General features: G+C 40.5%; 1 protein-coding gene across 1 annotated transcript; it reads left to right on the top strand.

The window, feature by feature from the left end:
• The first annotated feature begins 244 nt into the window (after positions 1 to 244).
• Positions 245 to 13,194, top strand: GTPBP4 (GTP binding protein 4). Its single transcript, XM_080339821.1, has 17 exons — positions 245 to 312; positions 2,911 to 3,081; positions 4,338 to 4,441; positions 4,519 to 4,655; positions 5,250 to 5,350; positions 5,714 to 5,806; positions 6,314 to 6,505; positions 6,590 to 6,655; positions 7,374 to 7,463; positions 7,897 to 8,007; positions 8,273 to 8,350; positions 8,459 to 8,510; positions 9,070 to 9,170; positions 10,143 to 10,340; positions 11,187 to 11,252; positions 12,363 to 12,497; positions 13,003 to 13,194. Exons 1-17 carry the CDS (start codon positions 265 to 267, stop codon positions 13,153 to 13,155), a joined length of 1,896 nt encoding a protein of 631 aa, XP_080195947.1. The 5' UTR covers positions 245 to 264; the 3' UTR covers positions 13,156 to 13,194.
• Positions 13,195 to 14,663: the final 1,469 nt, after the last annotated feature.

The following is a 14,663-nucleotide window of genomic DNA, read 5'->3' as shown; positions in this document are numbered from 1 at the left end:
TTGATGAATTTATTGAATAGCACTGGTCTCCCGGCGCTGCAGCCCGCACCGGGACTGACGGAGCCCGCACAGGGAATGATGCAGCCCGCACAGGGAATGATGCAGCCCGCACCGGGACTGACGGAGCCCGCACCGGGACTGATCGAAGCCACCCGACCCGGTCCCCATGCCGGCCCTGCCTCCCCGGCCGGAAGCGCGGGGCTCTCGCGAGAAGAACGAGCTGCTCCCTCTTCCGGCAGCGTGCGGCTGGGTCGGGCGGCTGCCATGGCGCTCTACAACTTCAAGAAGATCACGGTGGTGCCGTCCGCCAAGGTACGCGCGTCGTTCGCTCGGCTCCGGCCCCGTCCCTCAGCGGTGCGAGCTCCACCCGCCCGGCGGCGGCTCCTGCCGCGCCCGTGCCACGCGTGAGGGGACCGCTGCTCCCCCACACCGCCCCGCGCTGCCGGCGTGGCCTCGGCCTTTGCCTCCTCCCCCTCCGGCGGGACCCGTGGACTCGCCCTGGGCTAGTGCTCCTGGGCCTGGCGGCCTGTACCATGTACAGTGAGGGGGAGGGAGGGGGCGAGAAACGGGAGGTCCTGTCAGGGGCTCTGCGGCGTGAGGAGGGATCTTGGGGCTGCGCTTCTCTTCAGCCCCTAGTATGTCGTAGTGGCCCCCACAAAAACCCCTCCTGTTTTCCGAACCCGCATCGTACTCAGCCTCATTCAGAATAAGGTTCTTTACGAATTCAACGAAGGATCTTTAGTTCAAAGTGTGGTGCGCGGAGCTGCAGAGCGGGGCGGGCGGTGGGGCCGGGCCTGCCCCCCCCGGGCCTTGGCGGGGCCGGGGGCGCTGCCCGAGCCGCTGCTGGGCCGGGGCGGGCTGGAGGCCGGGCCTCGGGGAACCGAAATGAAAACCGGCGAGGGAACGTGCAGACTGTTTCTCCAGAGATGAGAGCCTGTCGTTTGGGTGTTGATGGTAACATGTACATTGCAAACGGTGAATGGTGGTGTCCCGTCCCACCGGCTGGGGTTAGGGATGAGTTACCAGTGCTCTTCAATGTATTAATCAACGACTTGGATGAGGGAACAGAGTGCACTGTCAGCAAGTTTGCTGATGACACCAAGCTGGGAGGAGTGGCTGACACGCCAGAGGCTGTGCTGCCATCCAGAGACCTGGACAGGCTGGAGAGTTGGGCGGGGAAAAATTGAATCAAATGTAACAAGGGCAAGTGTAGAGTCTTGTATCTGGGCAGGAACAACCCCAGATTCCAGTATAAGTTGGAGAATGACCTATTAGAGAGCAGTGTAGGGGAAAGGGACCTGGGGGTCCTGGTGGACAACAGGATGACCATGAGCCAGCACTGTGCCCTTGTGGCCAGGAAGGCCAATGGTACCAGGGGTGTATTAGAAGGGGATGGTTAGTAGATCGAGAGAGGTTCTCCTGCCCCTCTACTCTGCCCTGGTGAGACCACATCTGGAATATTGTGTCCAGTTCTGGGCCCCTCAGTTCCAGAAGGACAGGGAACTGCTGGAGAGGGTCGAGCACAGGGCAACAAAGATGATGAAGGGAGTGAAGCATCTCCCGTGTGAGGAAAGGCTGAGGGAGCTGAGGCTCTTTAGCTTGGAGGAGACTGAGGGGTGACCTCATTAATGTTTATAAATATACAGTGGGCAAGTGTCAGGAGGTTGTAGCCAGGCTCTTCTCGGTGACAACCAATGATAAGACAAGGGGCAATGGGTATAAACTGGAACACAAGAGGTTCCATTTAAATTTGAGAAGAAACTTCTTCACAGTGAGGGTGACAGACACTGGAACAGGCTGCCCAGAGAGGTTGTGGAGTCTCCTTCTCTGCAGACATTCAAACCCACCTGGATGCCTTCCTGTGTAACCTTATGTAGGTGTTCCTGCTCTGGCCGAGGCATTGGACTAGACGATCTTTCGAGGTCCCTTCCAATCCCTGACATTCTGTGATTTTGTGTGATTCGGTAACGCTGAACGCGATGCCCTGTCTCACTAGGTGAGATCAGGTGTGAGTTAACTCTGGGTATTTCTGTATGGTAATGTGAAGTGAATGACAGACAGTCACTCCAGAGGTCCAATTCAGTTACGAATTTACTAAAAGCACTTGGTGAAATACAATTTACAGCGATTGGTGACTTGGCTAAAGTATGTTATTATATTACAAAACTTTTCAAGGCTTTAGCAGCAGAACTTACAATGATATTGCCTTTATATGTTCAAGAAGAAGAAAGAGAGAGAGAAGGAAAACTAAGATATCATAGAGACTAAGATATCACAGCTCCACAGGTCAATAGGTCCTGAGATGTCCTCTGGAGGGGTGTGGCGTATTGAAGGTTTTGGTACGCACAACCACCTCATGTCACATGTTCATTTACATGCAAGATAGGAGAAGGCGGTTCGTCTCTTCCCTCTCTTAGCTCCTCATGCTAGTTATTAAGAGGAAATGGGTCTGGGGTGTTCAAACTAGGGGAAGGTTCACAGTACTGACCAGAAGTGAGTTGTTTGCCTGTCAGGGTTAGCTGTTGGTTTGTGGTTTCTTCTGGTAATTGGTTGCCCAACAGATGGTTTGTTTTTCTTATGCCAGTTAGGCCATGAGGCCTTCACAGTAACACTGTTAATTGCCTCTGTCTTAAAAATCTATGTTTCACTTTACAAAACTTTGGTAAAGAAAAGACAAGGTGTCTGCTTCCACAGGCATTTATCTTTTCTCCCCAACGTATCAAAAACTAGTTGTTTAAGATATAACATCATGCTTTGTTTTAATTGGGATGGGGGGAGTGCTTCAAAGTTGTCACAGGTGTGGATGTACTTAACTGGTCTGCATGCTCCTCCACCAAGATGAAATTAATACCTTGCATCCTTATTAGAACTTCACAGTTTGTGTAACTAATAATGTTTCTTTGATTGCAGGACTTCATAGATTTGACATTGTCAAAGACTCAGCGGAAGACTCCAACTGTCATTCATAAACATTATCAAATCCATCGGATTCGACATTTTTACATGCGAAAAGTCAAATATACTCAACAGAATTACCATGATAGACTCACTCAGATCTTAACAGATTTCCCCAAGTTAGATGTAAGTATTTTGTCATTTCATCATAAAGGAGCTTTGCTTTCCTGACATCAGGAATGCTTCTTCAAGAGCTTAGTCCTTTTACTTGAGTTTATTTTGGCCTGAGCAACATCTTGCAGTTTCACTGTGTAGATAATTTTGACTGGTTCCCCCTAGATTTTTCTGGGAGTAATTTTTTGCAAACTTGTTCTGCAAAAATATTATGTTCCTACTCAGAAAGGAAATCTAAACTGTGCCCGTGGGTGGCCATTGGAGGCTGGGTTTTACAAGGTTTTAGCTGATCAGATATGTTTATCAGAAGTTGCTGTTGAAGGAAGAGAAGAATGCTTATTTCTTCTTTGTGTATGCATATGTAAATTGTGCTTATAGTTAGTTTTTCCTAGGAAATATTTGCGGGAAGTAAGATATGTCAAAACATCTCACATTGCCTCCCATCTTCAGTTCTTCAGAAGTTACTTTGACAACATCAACATTGTTCTTGACCTCATAAGGGAAAGTGTCAGAAACACACTGATGAGATACAGTCTTAACATCCCACCAACTGCAACTGGGTCTGTGTGTCCAGTGGGACTTTTTTTATAGGCAGTGTTCTGCTCATGCTTAAATTGTTGACCTGCAACCATATTTTTTCCTGATGTTTTCATATCCATTGAGTATTAGTGCAGAATTCCCACAAATATCTTCTGTGTTTTGTGTAACATCACATGATGAATTTTCTGCAAACGAATACATAAATAGCTGAAATATTTTGTTTAAAAGATTTGAACCAAGGATGCTGCTTTCTTGGAAAGCTGAAGGATTTATTTGAGCATTAAAGAAATCCTTCATGTCTAGTCTTTCACAGAATTTAATGTAGCACTCAGAAGAACGGAAGAATTAATATTGTTGCTGTGTTTCTGGTATAGTATGAATTTGGTTTTAGAAACTACTTTTGCAGGCTTCTTGCAGCTTCTAATAATTTAAAAAAAACTTTTGAAGTTGTGATACAAAGCATTTTGCAAAGAAAAATGATGAAATGGAAACTCCATGTGAACAAATCCAAGATGTGTTTGCAGAAGAAAGCCAAAGTGAATAGGATTTATGCATTCAATTCCCAAGCAGGTTATTTTTGTTACATAAGATAGTAATGAAAACAATTTGGCTTGTATTGTTATTTGTGCTGCTGTACTGGAGGAAAAAAAATGGACTTACATAGTTGCCAAGATACAGACATCTTAAAGCAAGAAAATATTAATGTAAATGTTATGCTTTTGTTTTAGGATATTCATCCTTTTTATGCGGATTTGATGAATGTTCTCTATGACAAAGATCACTACAAGCTGGCTTTGGGCCAGATTAATATTGCCAAGAATCTGATTGACAAGTAAGGGACATCAGTTTCTTTGATTTAGTACCTGCCTGGTTGATTGGTGGTTAAATTCTTCTTTCTTGTTTCTGCAGTGTTGCTAAAGACTATGTGCGGCTGATGAAATACGGTGATTCCCTTTACCGCTGCAAACAGCTGAAACGTGCTGCTCTGGGACGAATGTGCACCATTATCAAAAGACAGAAGCAAAGCTTGGAATATTTGGAGCAAGGTTTGTGTTACAAATAGGCTAAAATAAGGCCTGTGAATTGGGTGTAAAATTTCTTATGCTTAGTAACAGTTAGAAGAATGTGTTTAATACAGAGTGTAGACACAGGAAACACAAATAGTTTCAAAACCCCCAAATACTTAGAATTTATTTTTTAACTGAATAACTTTCTCTTTGAAAATTCTTTAAATTTTATGGTAATACTAACAGTTATAAAATGTTTGCTTAAAAGTCACAGCCATGCTTTTATATATCATTATTTTCACTTACAAATATTTGAAAAATAATGCTAAACGTTTTCCAAGCATTGCTCCTTACTTCAGGCTCTTTCCTTCAGGTTGTGTTGCCTAATTTGATGGGGTCATTCTAGCTAAAAGACAGTGGTCTTCATTTTTTAACTATTTAGTAAGTTTCTTCTTTGTATGTAGATACTTGTGGAGTTTACGAACAATTATACATTTTCATAAATGATCAATCAGTTTATAATGTCAGAAAAGTTATTAATTTTTATATAAACAACTCAGCATATGAATTTTAATTTAATTTCAGTAAAACTTAAATTATTGCAAATATTTAGTAATCTTTTTAACATTTCAGTGCGACAACATTTGTCTCGTTTGCCAACCATTGATCCCAATACACGAACTCTTCTGTTGTGTGGCTACCCAAATGTTGGAAAATCCAGCTTTATAAATAAGGTATGTCAATGTTTTTTTCAAATATAATACCGATATGCCGTTTAATTAAAACAAGGTAAAGTATAAACAATTTGATATAATTATTGCACTGCCTGATGTGAGCAGCAGCAAATTCAATTGTGTGAGTAGAGACTGACTCAAATTCCTGGAGGGTTAAATGGAAAATTACGATAGCTATCACTATCTTTTCCAAGATAGCTTGTATCCTCTTAACATCTTTTCTGATAGCTAAATTCTTGCAGAGAAGCCTGAATACCATTTTTTAGGGGTTTTTTGTAGCCAATGAAGTATGTTATAATTAGGATCTACTGCTTGCAACTTCAGGAAGTTCTCAGTAAATGTGTGAATAACTCCTGTTTTAAGGTTACGAGAGCAGATGTAGAAGTGCAGCCTTATGCCTTTACCACAAAATCTCTCTTTGTGGGACATATGGATTATAAGTATCTGCGTTGGCAGGTAAGAACTATATTATTTTTATTTTCTTTAACGAAATACCTGGTTATAATCCGATTTGCAATTTTGCAATGTGAGTTGCCTTTTTGTGTCTTGAGGAGACAGACTGTGTCTGAGAGCTGCTCTGTGAAGTACAGTGTGCCAAACGAGGGCAGTAGTATTCTAAAAATGTACATGTATGGGTGCGTTTTCAGTGTGAGAAAGGCTGGAAATGGAATTCCTGATTAAAGGCAGTTCATTTTTTATCACTGTCACATCCTGGGCCAGGTTGGGGTAGGGATTTCCCTACTTGTTCAAGCCTCATTATTCTGAAACCTTGTTCTTCTCCCATTACTCCATTTTCTCATTCGCAATTTGGCTGAGTTTATAGTCTTATTTATGACTGAAAGAATCTTTAAAGAATATAAAGAATATTTAAAAAGACAATATTGGCCAGAAATCAAGCACATGTTCTAAAATAGTATCTCAATTATCCTACAATAAGGCCTGACTTAATGATGTTAATTATAGGTAGTAGATACTCCTGGTATTTTGGATCATCCCTTGGAGGACAGGAACACCATCGAGATGCAGGCTATCACTGCGCTGGCACATCTTCGTGCTGCTGTGCTTTACGTGATGGATGTGTCTGAGCAGTGTGGCCATAGCCTGGAGGAGCAAGTAGAGCTCTTCAGAAATATTAAACCACTATTTGCTAATAAGGTAGGTTTGGTTTCCGTTATTAATAAACCTCGGGTTTTTATAATATTGTAGCTTGAATTATGATTCTTTTTTTCTTCTTATTAGCCACTTATAATTGTTGCAAACAAATGTGATGTGAAGAGGATTGCAGAGCTTCCTGAAGAGAGTCAGGTTAGACTATTTCCCTCACCTCTCTCTGTCTTCTGGCATTTACAAAAACATTATGTGCAGGTGTCATGGATGGATATAATTTGTATTGGGCAAAAACTTTTACATGATCACTTCTTTGTTTAGTGTAATGGAAAGTAGCTTTCCAGGTCCTCACCTCTGTCTTTCTCAAGTACTGTCTAATGGATATTCTGGCCTGAATATTGTAAATGCCAAACAGAGTGCAAGTCCCTAGTCGTTTTGGAATCTCTGATGCTGTGAGAACTTGCAATTACTACTGTAGCTGGGAGTAAGACTGAATAGACCTGTTAAATAATCGTTTCTGTGAGAATTAGAGCACTAGACTGAGAGGTGTTGCTGAACAGTTGCAGTAAAAGGTCTCTCTGGGCAACACGTTGGGTATGTGCAGAGCTAGTTCTTTTTTATCTACAAGTTCAAGGACATAAGAATTTGTGTTTCTCTTCCTCTTTTTTTTTTTTTTAACTTTTTTTTATGGGTCATTTATAGGTGCCTTTTAGAAAGTAGTTCTTTGCTTATAAAAGAAGCAGCAGAATAAATAGAACTGTAGTTGAAAGTTTCTGTCATCTTTTTAGAAACACATTCTAATAAAATAGTAACCAGTTGCATCTATTGATTCTAGATTCAAATTGCTGTTCTTAATGTATTGGCATGTTAAGAAATGTGCAGACTGTCATTCTTTGGCATCATGTTTCTATTTTAGAAAATATTTGAAAATTTTGAAGCAGAAGGATTTTCTGTAATAGAGACAAGTACCCTAACAGAAGAAGGTGTAATCCAGGTTAAAACAGAGGTAGGTCACTTTCCTCTCAATTCTAAATGAACAGCTAGCATTTTGCCTCATTTGTATGAATTCAATCTCAGTTAGACTGTGGTAAATTTTAAGCCTGTTATCCTTCTAGCCTGTTGAGCCTCAGTGGACTTGGGTGCAAATGGAAAATTATGTCTAATAAACATAATATTTTTTTTTAAATTGGTGTTTTTTTTCTGTTGCTTTCTCTTATTGTCAGCTAATTTAAAAAAAAATCCAAAAGGATCCTATGCATCTTCCCATGATACTTCTATATATATAAAATATTCCAGTGCTTTCTTGAAAGAGAGAGAGAGAAGACATTAGAAAGGAGATGAGATGTGAAGTTAGGTATCTGGGATTGAAATGCTACTGTGACATTTGTAGTATCAAGAAAGCTTCGTTCCTTACTTCATGTTGCCATGTGCATTTTCAGGCCTGTGACAGACTGTTGGCCCATCGTGTTGATACTAAAATGAAAGGAAATAAAGTGAATGAGGTATTGAATAGATTACACTTGGCCATGCCAACTAAGAGAGATAACAAGGTAGGCTACATGTTTACAATTTTAGTGTATTTCTCAGTACTTCTTAAGTAGGACAAGAATTCTTTCTTGTCATAACATATGAACAGATTAATATAGTGAAATTTGCTTGGTTTTTATCTATGACGGCCTTTGGGAGAGGCAGTTTGGGATTTTGTGTTCTTTAGAAATAAATTACTCTGCAGTGGTGATTTACAGCATTATTAAATAATGGATTCAACCTTTTTTCCCCTTTGTTTATTGGGGTGGATTGTTGCATTAATTTCAGGAGCGGTTGCCTTTTATACCTGAGGGAGTCGTAGCACGGAAGAAGCGCATGGAAGTAGACACACCCAAGAGGAAGCTGGTAAGAGCCATCTCTTAATTAGGAAAGCAGCAGATGGATTTTAAATTTGCTATATTAGCCCATAGATTTTAAAGTGGATGGTATATTAAGCCGTGTATTTCTTTGCAGGAGAGAGACATTGAGCTTGAAATGGGGGATGATTATGTTTTGGATCTTCAGAGTAAGTATTATATAAGGGTCAGTATTATTATTAAGCAGTAGAATTTGGCTATTTCAGTTTATGGGAGAATACCTAAACCTGGCTCCTTTCAGCTAGGTGCCAGTGTCACCATTTGATGTCATACTGTCCTTCACTGCTGTCTCAGACCTGTTGATGCCTGTTCTTGTTTCATGATGTCACTCGGTTGTTTCCCATTTTAGAATCACAGACATATAACGACTGGTCGTTTTTCCCTTCCATTTTATACTGTGCTGTCTCATTGATTCTTGATGCTGTCTTTATTAAGAAAGCATCAATATGAGAGAGATTGCATATATTCTGTGTCAGCTGGGTATCTGTTGCTTATTATGGCTTGACATTTGATCTTGTAATTATTGAACAATATTTGGTGGTATGAAGGGGATCCAGAAGTATTTGTAAATATGGCAGAGATGCTACCAAATTCGGACCATGTAGGGAGATGACTTTTTTTTTTAATTTGCGATATGAGTGTTGTTTTCTGTCACTGAACATCTTTGACATTATTTTTTTCTCTATTAACTTTTGTTATATTTTTAAGAATACTGGGACTTAATGAATTCGTCTGAAAAATATGATAAGATACCAGAGATATGGGAAGGTCATAATATACTCGACTACATTGATCCAGATATAATGAGAGTGAGTTTTCCATTATTGTTTTTACACTTTTCTTGCCTCTTTATTTCTTTACTTGTTTAGTCTAAATTACCACATTTGTAGATTAAAAACAAGATGTCATGAGAACGTGTTCTTTTACATTTTACATTTATGCTTGCCATGGGAAAAGATACTATTTTCTGAAGGATCAAGGACTGAATTTTAAAAGAATGGAAAATTGCTTTGCCTTGTCAATGAGGGTGATCTTGTCTTTTCCATCCTAAAATATGAGGTTTACAGGAGAAGTTATATTTCTTCATTCTTTCACTACAGCCAGAAGAAAGGTAGCCATCAAACTTTATGTATTAATAATATGAAATCACCCATAAAATTTATGTCTGCTGGGGTATGATGTTGAAGTGGATGGAATTCTCAATTTATAACATTTTTATTTAGTAACAAGCACTGTTCTTATTTCTTGCTGGTTGTTAAGGAGCAGTAGTGAGTCCAGACTATGGAGCCTGTTGGTTATGTGCTTGGGTTCATCTGAATTGCAGGGGTTTGGACCAAGTGACCTTTAAAAGTCCCTTCCAACCCAAACTATTCTATGATTCTCTGAGTTGCTGGTGTTCCAGACTCATGCTACATGTAGAAAAAGCAAGTTTTTTTGGAGTGTGTTTCCAGAACCGTGGCACAGCCAGCACATTTCAGAGGATAGTACATCTGCATTCATGCAGTGGGCAGCTTTGGGGCAGTCTCACAAATACAGCCAAACTAAAGTGTGATGTGATCATGTAAGTCTGCGCAATAGCCTGCCCCATAGGTTCACAGTAACCTGTATCACCAGCTGCATTAAGCGAGGCTGGAGGGGTCATTCTCAAGGAGCGTAGTTCCTTCATTGAAGGGTCTGTTCACTGTCATGGCCCTGGGCTCTGCAAGAACGTAATGCTGAGGATGGTAAGTCAAGGATGTGATGAGCATCTTGATTTTCTTTTCACCTTTTCAAAATGTAAGAAACTGGAAGAATTAGAGAAAGAGGAAGAACTGAGAGAAGCTGCTGGAGAATATGACAGTGAACCAGAAAGTGAGGATGAAGAAATGATGGAAATCCGGCAGTTGGCAAAACAGATCCGAGAAAAGAAGAAACTGAAAATCCTGCAGTCAAAGGAAAAAGATACTCGAGGTCCAAGGATGCCCAGAACAGCTAAAAAGGCAAGTTCAGAGTATATTCTGTAGTAAAATCTTGATGACGTTTAATAACTTAATGAAAACGTGTAACAGTGTTGGGCAGTGGAACTGATCACTTTTCTTCATGTTTGGCTCTCTCCCTGGCTTCCTTCTGTGCTCCTCAGAGTTCTGCTCACCATGTAGTTGTGGAGGCCAAACAAATGAGTGATAGTAAAATTCCATATATATTACAGAAAAGGTTTTGAAGAATGCAATTCAGCTCATTTAATTGGATTGCTGCATTTTTAAATTATTATTATTTTAAATGGAAATAATCAGGAGAATTATATACTCAAAATCAAAATTAGGTAAAATTTGCTATGGAGCCCTATACTGGAAAAGATTATATATATATTTCTTTTTGGAAGCTAGGTGTCACACTTCAGAACGTCAGAATCTCTTGTGACCAGTCCAAGACTGATTGCAGGATAACAAACTGATAAATAGACTTTGGGAAAAAAATGAATCTTGCTGATTTTTGCACCCAATATTTCTCACCCTCCTCAAAGTGTGTGCTTTTTGGGGGAGAAGAACACATTTCTGACTGAAATACCTCTCTTTGCCACCTTCCCCCCAAAAAAGCAAACTATTTGACAGATCTTTAGGGAATGCTGCGACCTCTCAGTCCTGTGAAGAAGCATTTATGAGTGAAGAGAATTAAGTTGGAGTAGAAGAAATTTGAAGTTACGACTTACATGATCTGCTTGTGGGACGTGCCAAAGGAACAAATATACAGTGAATATAATGAGCTTATGGTGGCATATTAAGACAAAAAGTAAGATAGAACCATACTTCTTTGAAAGAAACATGTTTTCTTCATTGTCTTTACAGGTCCAGCGGAAGGTGCTAGAGAAAGAAATGACTGATCTTGGACTTGACATGACTAATAAAGATGATGTGAGTTTTTGCAACACAATGTTTAGCTATGAGAGATCAGTTTCATTACATGCTAGATTTCTTTGAGTATATTTGAAATGTGTATTACAGTTGGCACAAGAGAGAGGTGGGATCTATTAAGGAGAAAACAGGAAATTCAGATGAGGCAGTTGAAACTTGAATTTTTGAGTGATGTGATCTAATCATGTTGGGTAGGCTGAAAAAATAAACATCTCTAAAGATCACATATATATATATATGCACAGCTTTTTATTAGCACTCTTTTGGAATTTGTATAGGATTCAAGAATGGTGTTTGGCTAAACATACTCGTTAATTTTCAAGCCTGCTTTGTTGGGTGAGACACAGCTGTGTCAGAAATAGTAATAATGACATATCAGGCTTATCTTTTTGCAGGTCATTAGTTCTGTGAGTTCTAATTAACGCTTTTGAGGGCGGCTGGCATCTTTAGATGTAAGGCAGCTACAGTATTTCAAACATAGATTTGCCTTTGGGAGACATTTTTGTACAGCAAACTCAGCAGTAGTATGGCTGTCTAAATCTCGAGACCTCCGATTCTTTAATAAACAAGGAGTTAGGAACCAAGGAATGTCAGCGCTACACATCTGAAGCAAGTGTTTGTGCTTCTCAGAGCTGACGGGCCATGTTGATTTAGGAGCGATCTCAGTGAGGAGGAATTTAATCCTTATGCTGTAGGATGGTGAGTCTTCACGTCTGAAAGTGTTCAAGGCTCATGTCCTGTGAACAGGACACTAAGCAGGGCAGGTTTCTGCATTGCTTTTTTGCCGTTGCAAAAATTGCTTCAGTATTGCTGTCCATCAATTTGTCTGCGTCTTCTTATACGTTACTTAGGATTCTACTCAGAAAAAGAGTAATAAAATTGGAGTTCGTAATTGTGAAAAGAATATGCTAATATCCACTGAAATTTGCATATTGCTGTAGGACAGAAGGGCAGCAACCAACAGTTGGCAAGGTCTTCGTCACGATGGAATAACCAAAATAATGTATCGCAGCAGTCCGCTTCCTGTTTTTTCGTATTAGCCTAATTAGAAATGGAGCATGTCTGAGCTGATTGTTTCTGGTTTTAATAAGGTGCTGTTTTGAATTTCAGGCACATTATGTGAGAAGGTCCCGTAGTGCTACGAGGAAACGTAAACGTGATGAGTCTGAAACCCCTACATCTGTGGCCCGCAGTCGCAGCTGCTCTCGCACACCACGGGATGTTTCTGGCCTTCGTGATGAAAAGGTTTGTTGAAGTTATTTACCTTTATAGAAATGAAAACAGCATGATTGTACTTAAACCAGCTTCTGGGAAGGTGCGCTAGGCAGGTTATGTTTGTCCAGGGTTCCTTTCTGTTCTCTTTGCAGCTTCATCTTCTGTTCGTATGCGCTCTATACTTCAAAAATGCCCAGTTCATTCTTACAAATAAATTATAATAATACAGACGAAGAAAGTACATTTTAAATGTTTGTCTCTAAATACAACTGTGAAGGAAGAGTTGTACAAACTGCGGAGCTCCACCTTTAGTGAGTTAGGAATTCCAGGCTCAGCACAATCGCATTGTTAGTGTACTGGAAAAAAAGAGGTTTTCTAAGGAAGGTTAGTGCTACTTGCAGTGATCCTGTTCTAGAGTTGCAGATGGCAGCCTGTGATGCGGGGTTAATGTCCTCGTTAAAATCATCTAGCTGTTAAAGCTAGTTATCTGAGTTACTGAGGAAGTTACTCTGCATGTTTGTTTGTTTTGAAATAGATGGTGAAGAAGGTCAAGACTATGGCAAAGAAAGCTCAGAAGAAGATGAATCGCCTGGGCAGGAAGGGAGAATCGGACAGACACATATTTGACTTGAAGCCAAAACACCTGCTGGCTGGAAAGAGAAAATCTGGTAAAACACAGAGAAGATAAGCAGTCTTCTGAATTAAAATCAATTAAAACAAAGTTTATGAAAACTAATTTCTAGTCCTGTGTTTCTTCTTAGTAATATAATGTTTAAAAATACGTGGTTTGTGTTAGCGGTTAAGATACTCAAAGCTCGGAGAGGGAAAGTTCTGCTACCTTGATCCTGCGGTTCTAAGTAATACTATGAGGAATTTGTCCATACCAGTGGCAGACATAGAAATAGTAGACATAAAAAATACCCCTTTGTTCCTTTTTCTTACTGGTGACTTTCGTGTAGCAGTAAAACACTTAAAAGTTCTATGTAAAATGAAGTGTAAAATGAAGTTTAAAATGAGGTTAAATCTAGAAAAGTGAAGTATTTGGTAATGAAGCTACTATGAGAATTAAAGAAGCACAGCTGTGTAGGGTGCTGCAACAGGGAGGTCTGATTTTCTGTCTGCAAGTTAATCCTTTGATGCATAGTAAGTGATGAGTTTGTGTTGCAGGTAAAGGCTGAAGTTGGTGGGAAGGATGGGAGACTCACAAGTGCTGCACAAAGCCCCTGCACAGGTGCAGGACTGGTTTTAAATTAACCGGAGAAACACTCGCCAGCTCCATGAGCTGAGCCGTGCCTGAAGCTGCAGGAGTCACTGCAGTTCTAGTGCTGACCTGTGCCTGGAATAACCTGGCTTCTCCAGAAACCCAAACCAGCACGGGCAGGGAAAGCTACAACCAACAACTTATAATACTTTGGATTAATATTTCAGATACGTAGAAAATGAGAGTTACAGACTGGAACTTGTCCTGAGTTTGTGTCAATTATGTCATCCTCTGCTTAGGAAGACATATTTCTCTTCAGAAGCTAATAGACAAAAATTCTGTCCTTGTTCAAGGCAAAGTATGTTGTCAAAGGTGAAATATTCCCTATTTGTCCCTGGTTGGTCAAGAGCAAGGTAGGAATTATCTAAAGGTTAGTAAAATTATGTATTATAAATGTTTTTCCTGAGCAATACTGTGTGCACAAGCACAGGCACGTCACAAGAAGAGCCAGAGGCCACCAATGCAATTGCAAAGAGCAAGTTTTATTTTAGTTACCTCTGTACTGGAGGATCTCTGTAACTGCACCTGAGCTCTCAGGCAAAGGCGACATAAGCGGGGACGCAGGTGCTGGTAAATTCAGCCCTGCTGGAACATCGTTAGGTCGGCTACGGTCGCCTATAGTTAAAGGCTTAGAGCAGATGCAGCCTCTTGCGGTGCTCTGCTCTTTCTCAAAACAAAGGAGGAATCTCAGACATGATAAGGTACTGTAGGGTTTCTCTCAGGCCTATGTTATCTCACACAGAGGTTCTACTTGTTAAGCACACAAGGTCAGTAAAACAATTAGTGTGATGTATGTGCTTTCTTTATACCCCAGCTGCGGGTCACTTGAGTGTGTTTACCTTTCTCCTCCTCGCCCAATCTTCTGTGGTTCCCATACAAATACCCTTAAAATGTCCAATTTTAAAGATTAAACTGGAATCCAATGAAATATGCAT

Source organism: Nesoenas mayeri (assembly GCF_963082525.1).
Source record: "Nesoenas mayeri genome assembly, chromosome: 2".
NCBI lineage: Eukaryota > Metazoa > Chordata > Aves > Columbiformes > Columbidae > Nesoenas > Nesoenas mayeri.
The sequence above is the reverse complement of the archived record's forward strand: the minus strand, read 5'-3'. Positions and strand labels throughout refer to the sequence as shown.

Bases quoted from the DNA above. Each gene is read 5' to 3' on its own strand.
- GTPBP4 (XM_080339821.1), top strand. From the start codon at position 265: ATGGCGCTCTACAACTTCAAGAAGATCACGGTGGTGCCGTCCGCCAAG. The intron at 3,082-4,337 runs GTAAGTATTTTG...CTTTTGTTTTAG, and splicing joins CAGATTTCCCCAAGTTAGAT to GATATTCATCCTTTTTATGC. The intron at 6,656-7,373 runs GTTAGACTATTT...TTTCTATTTTAG, and splicing joins AGCTTCCTGAAGAGAGTCAG to AAAATATTTGAAAATTTTGA.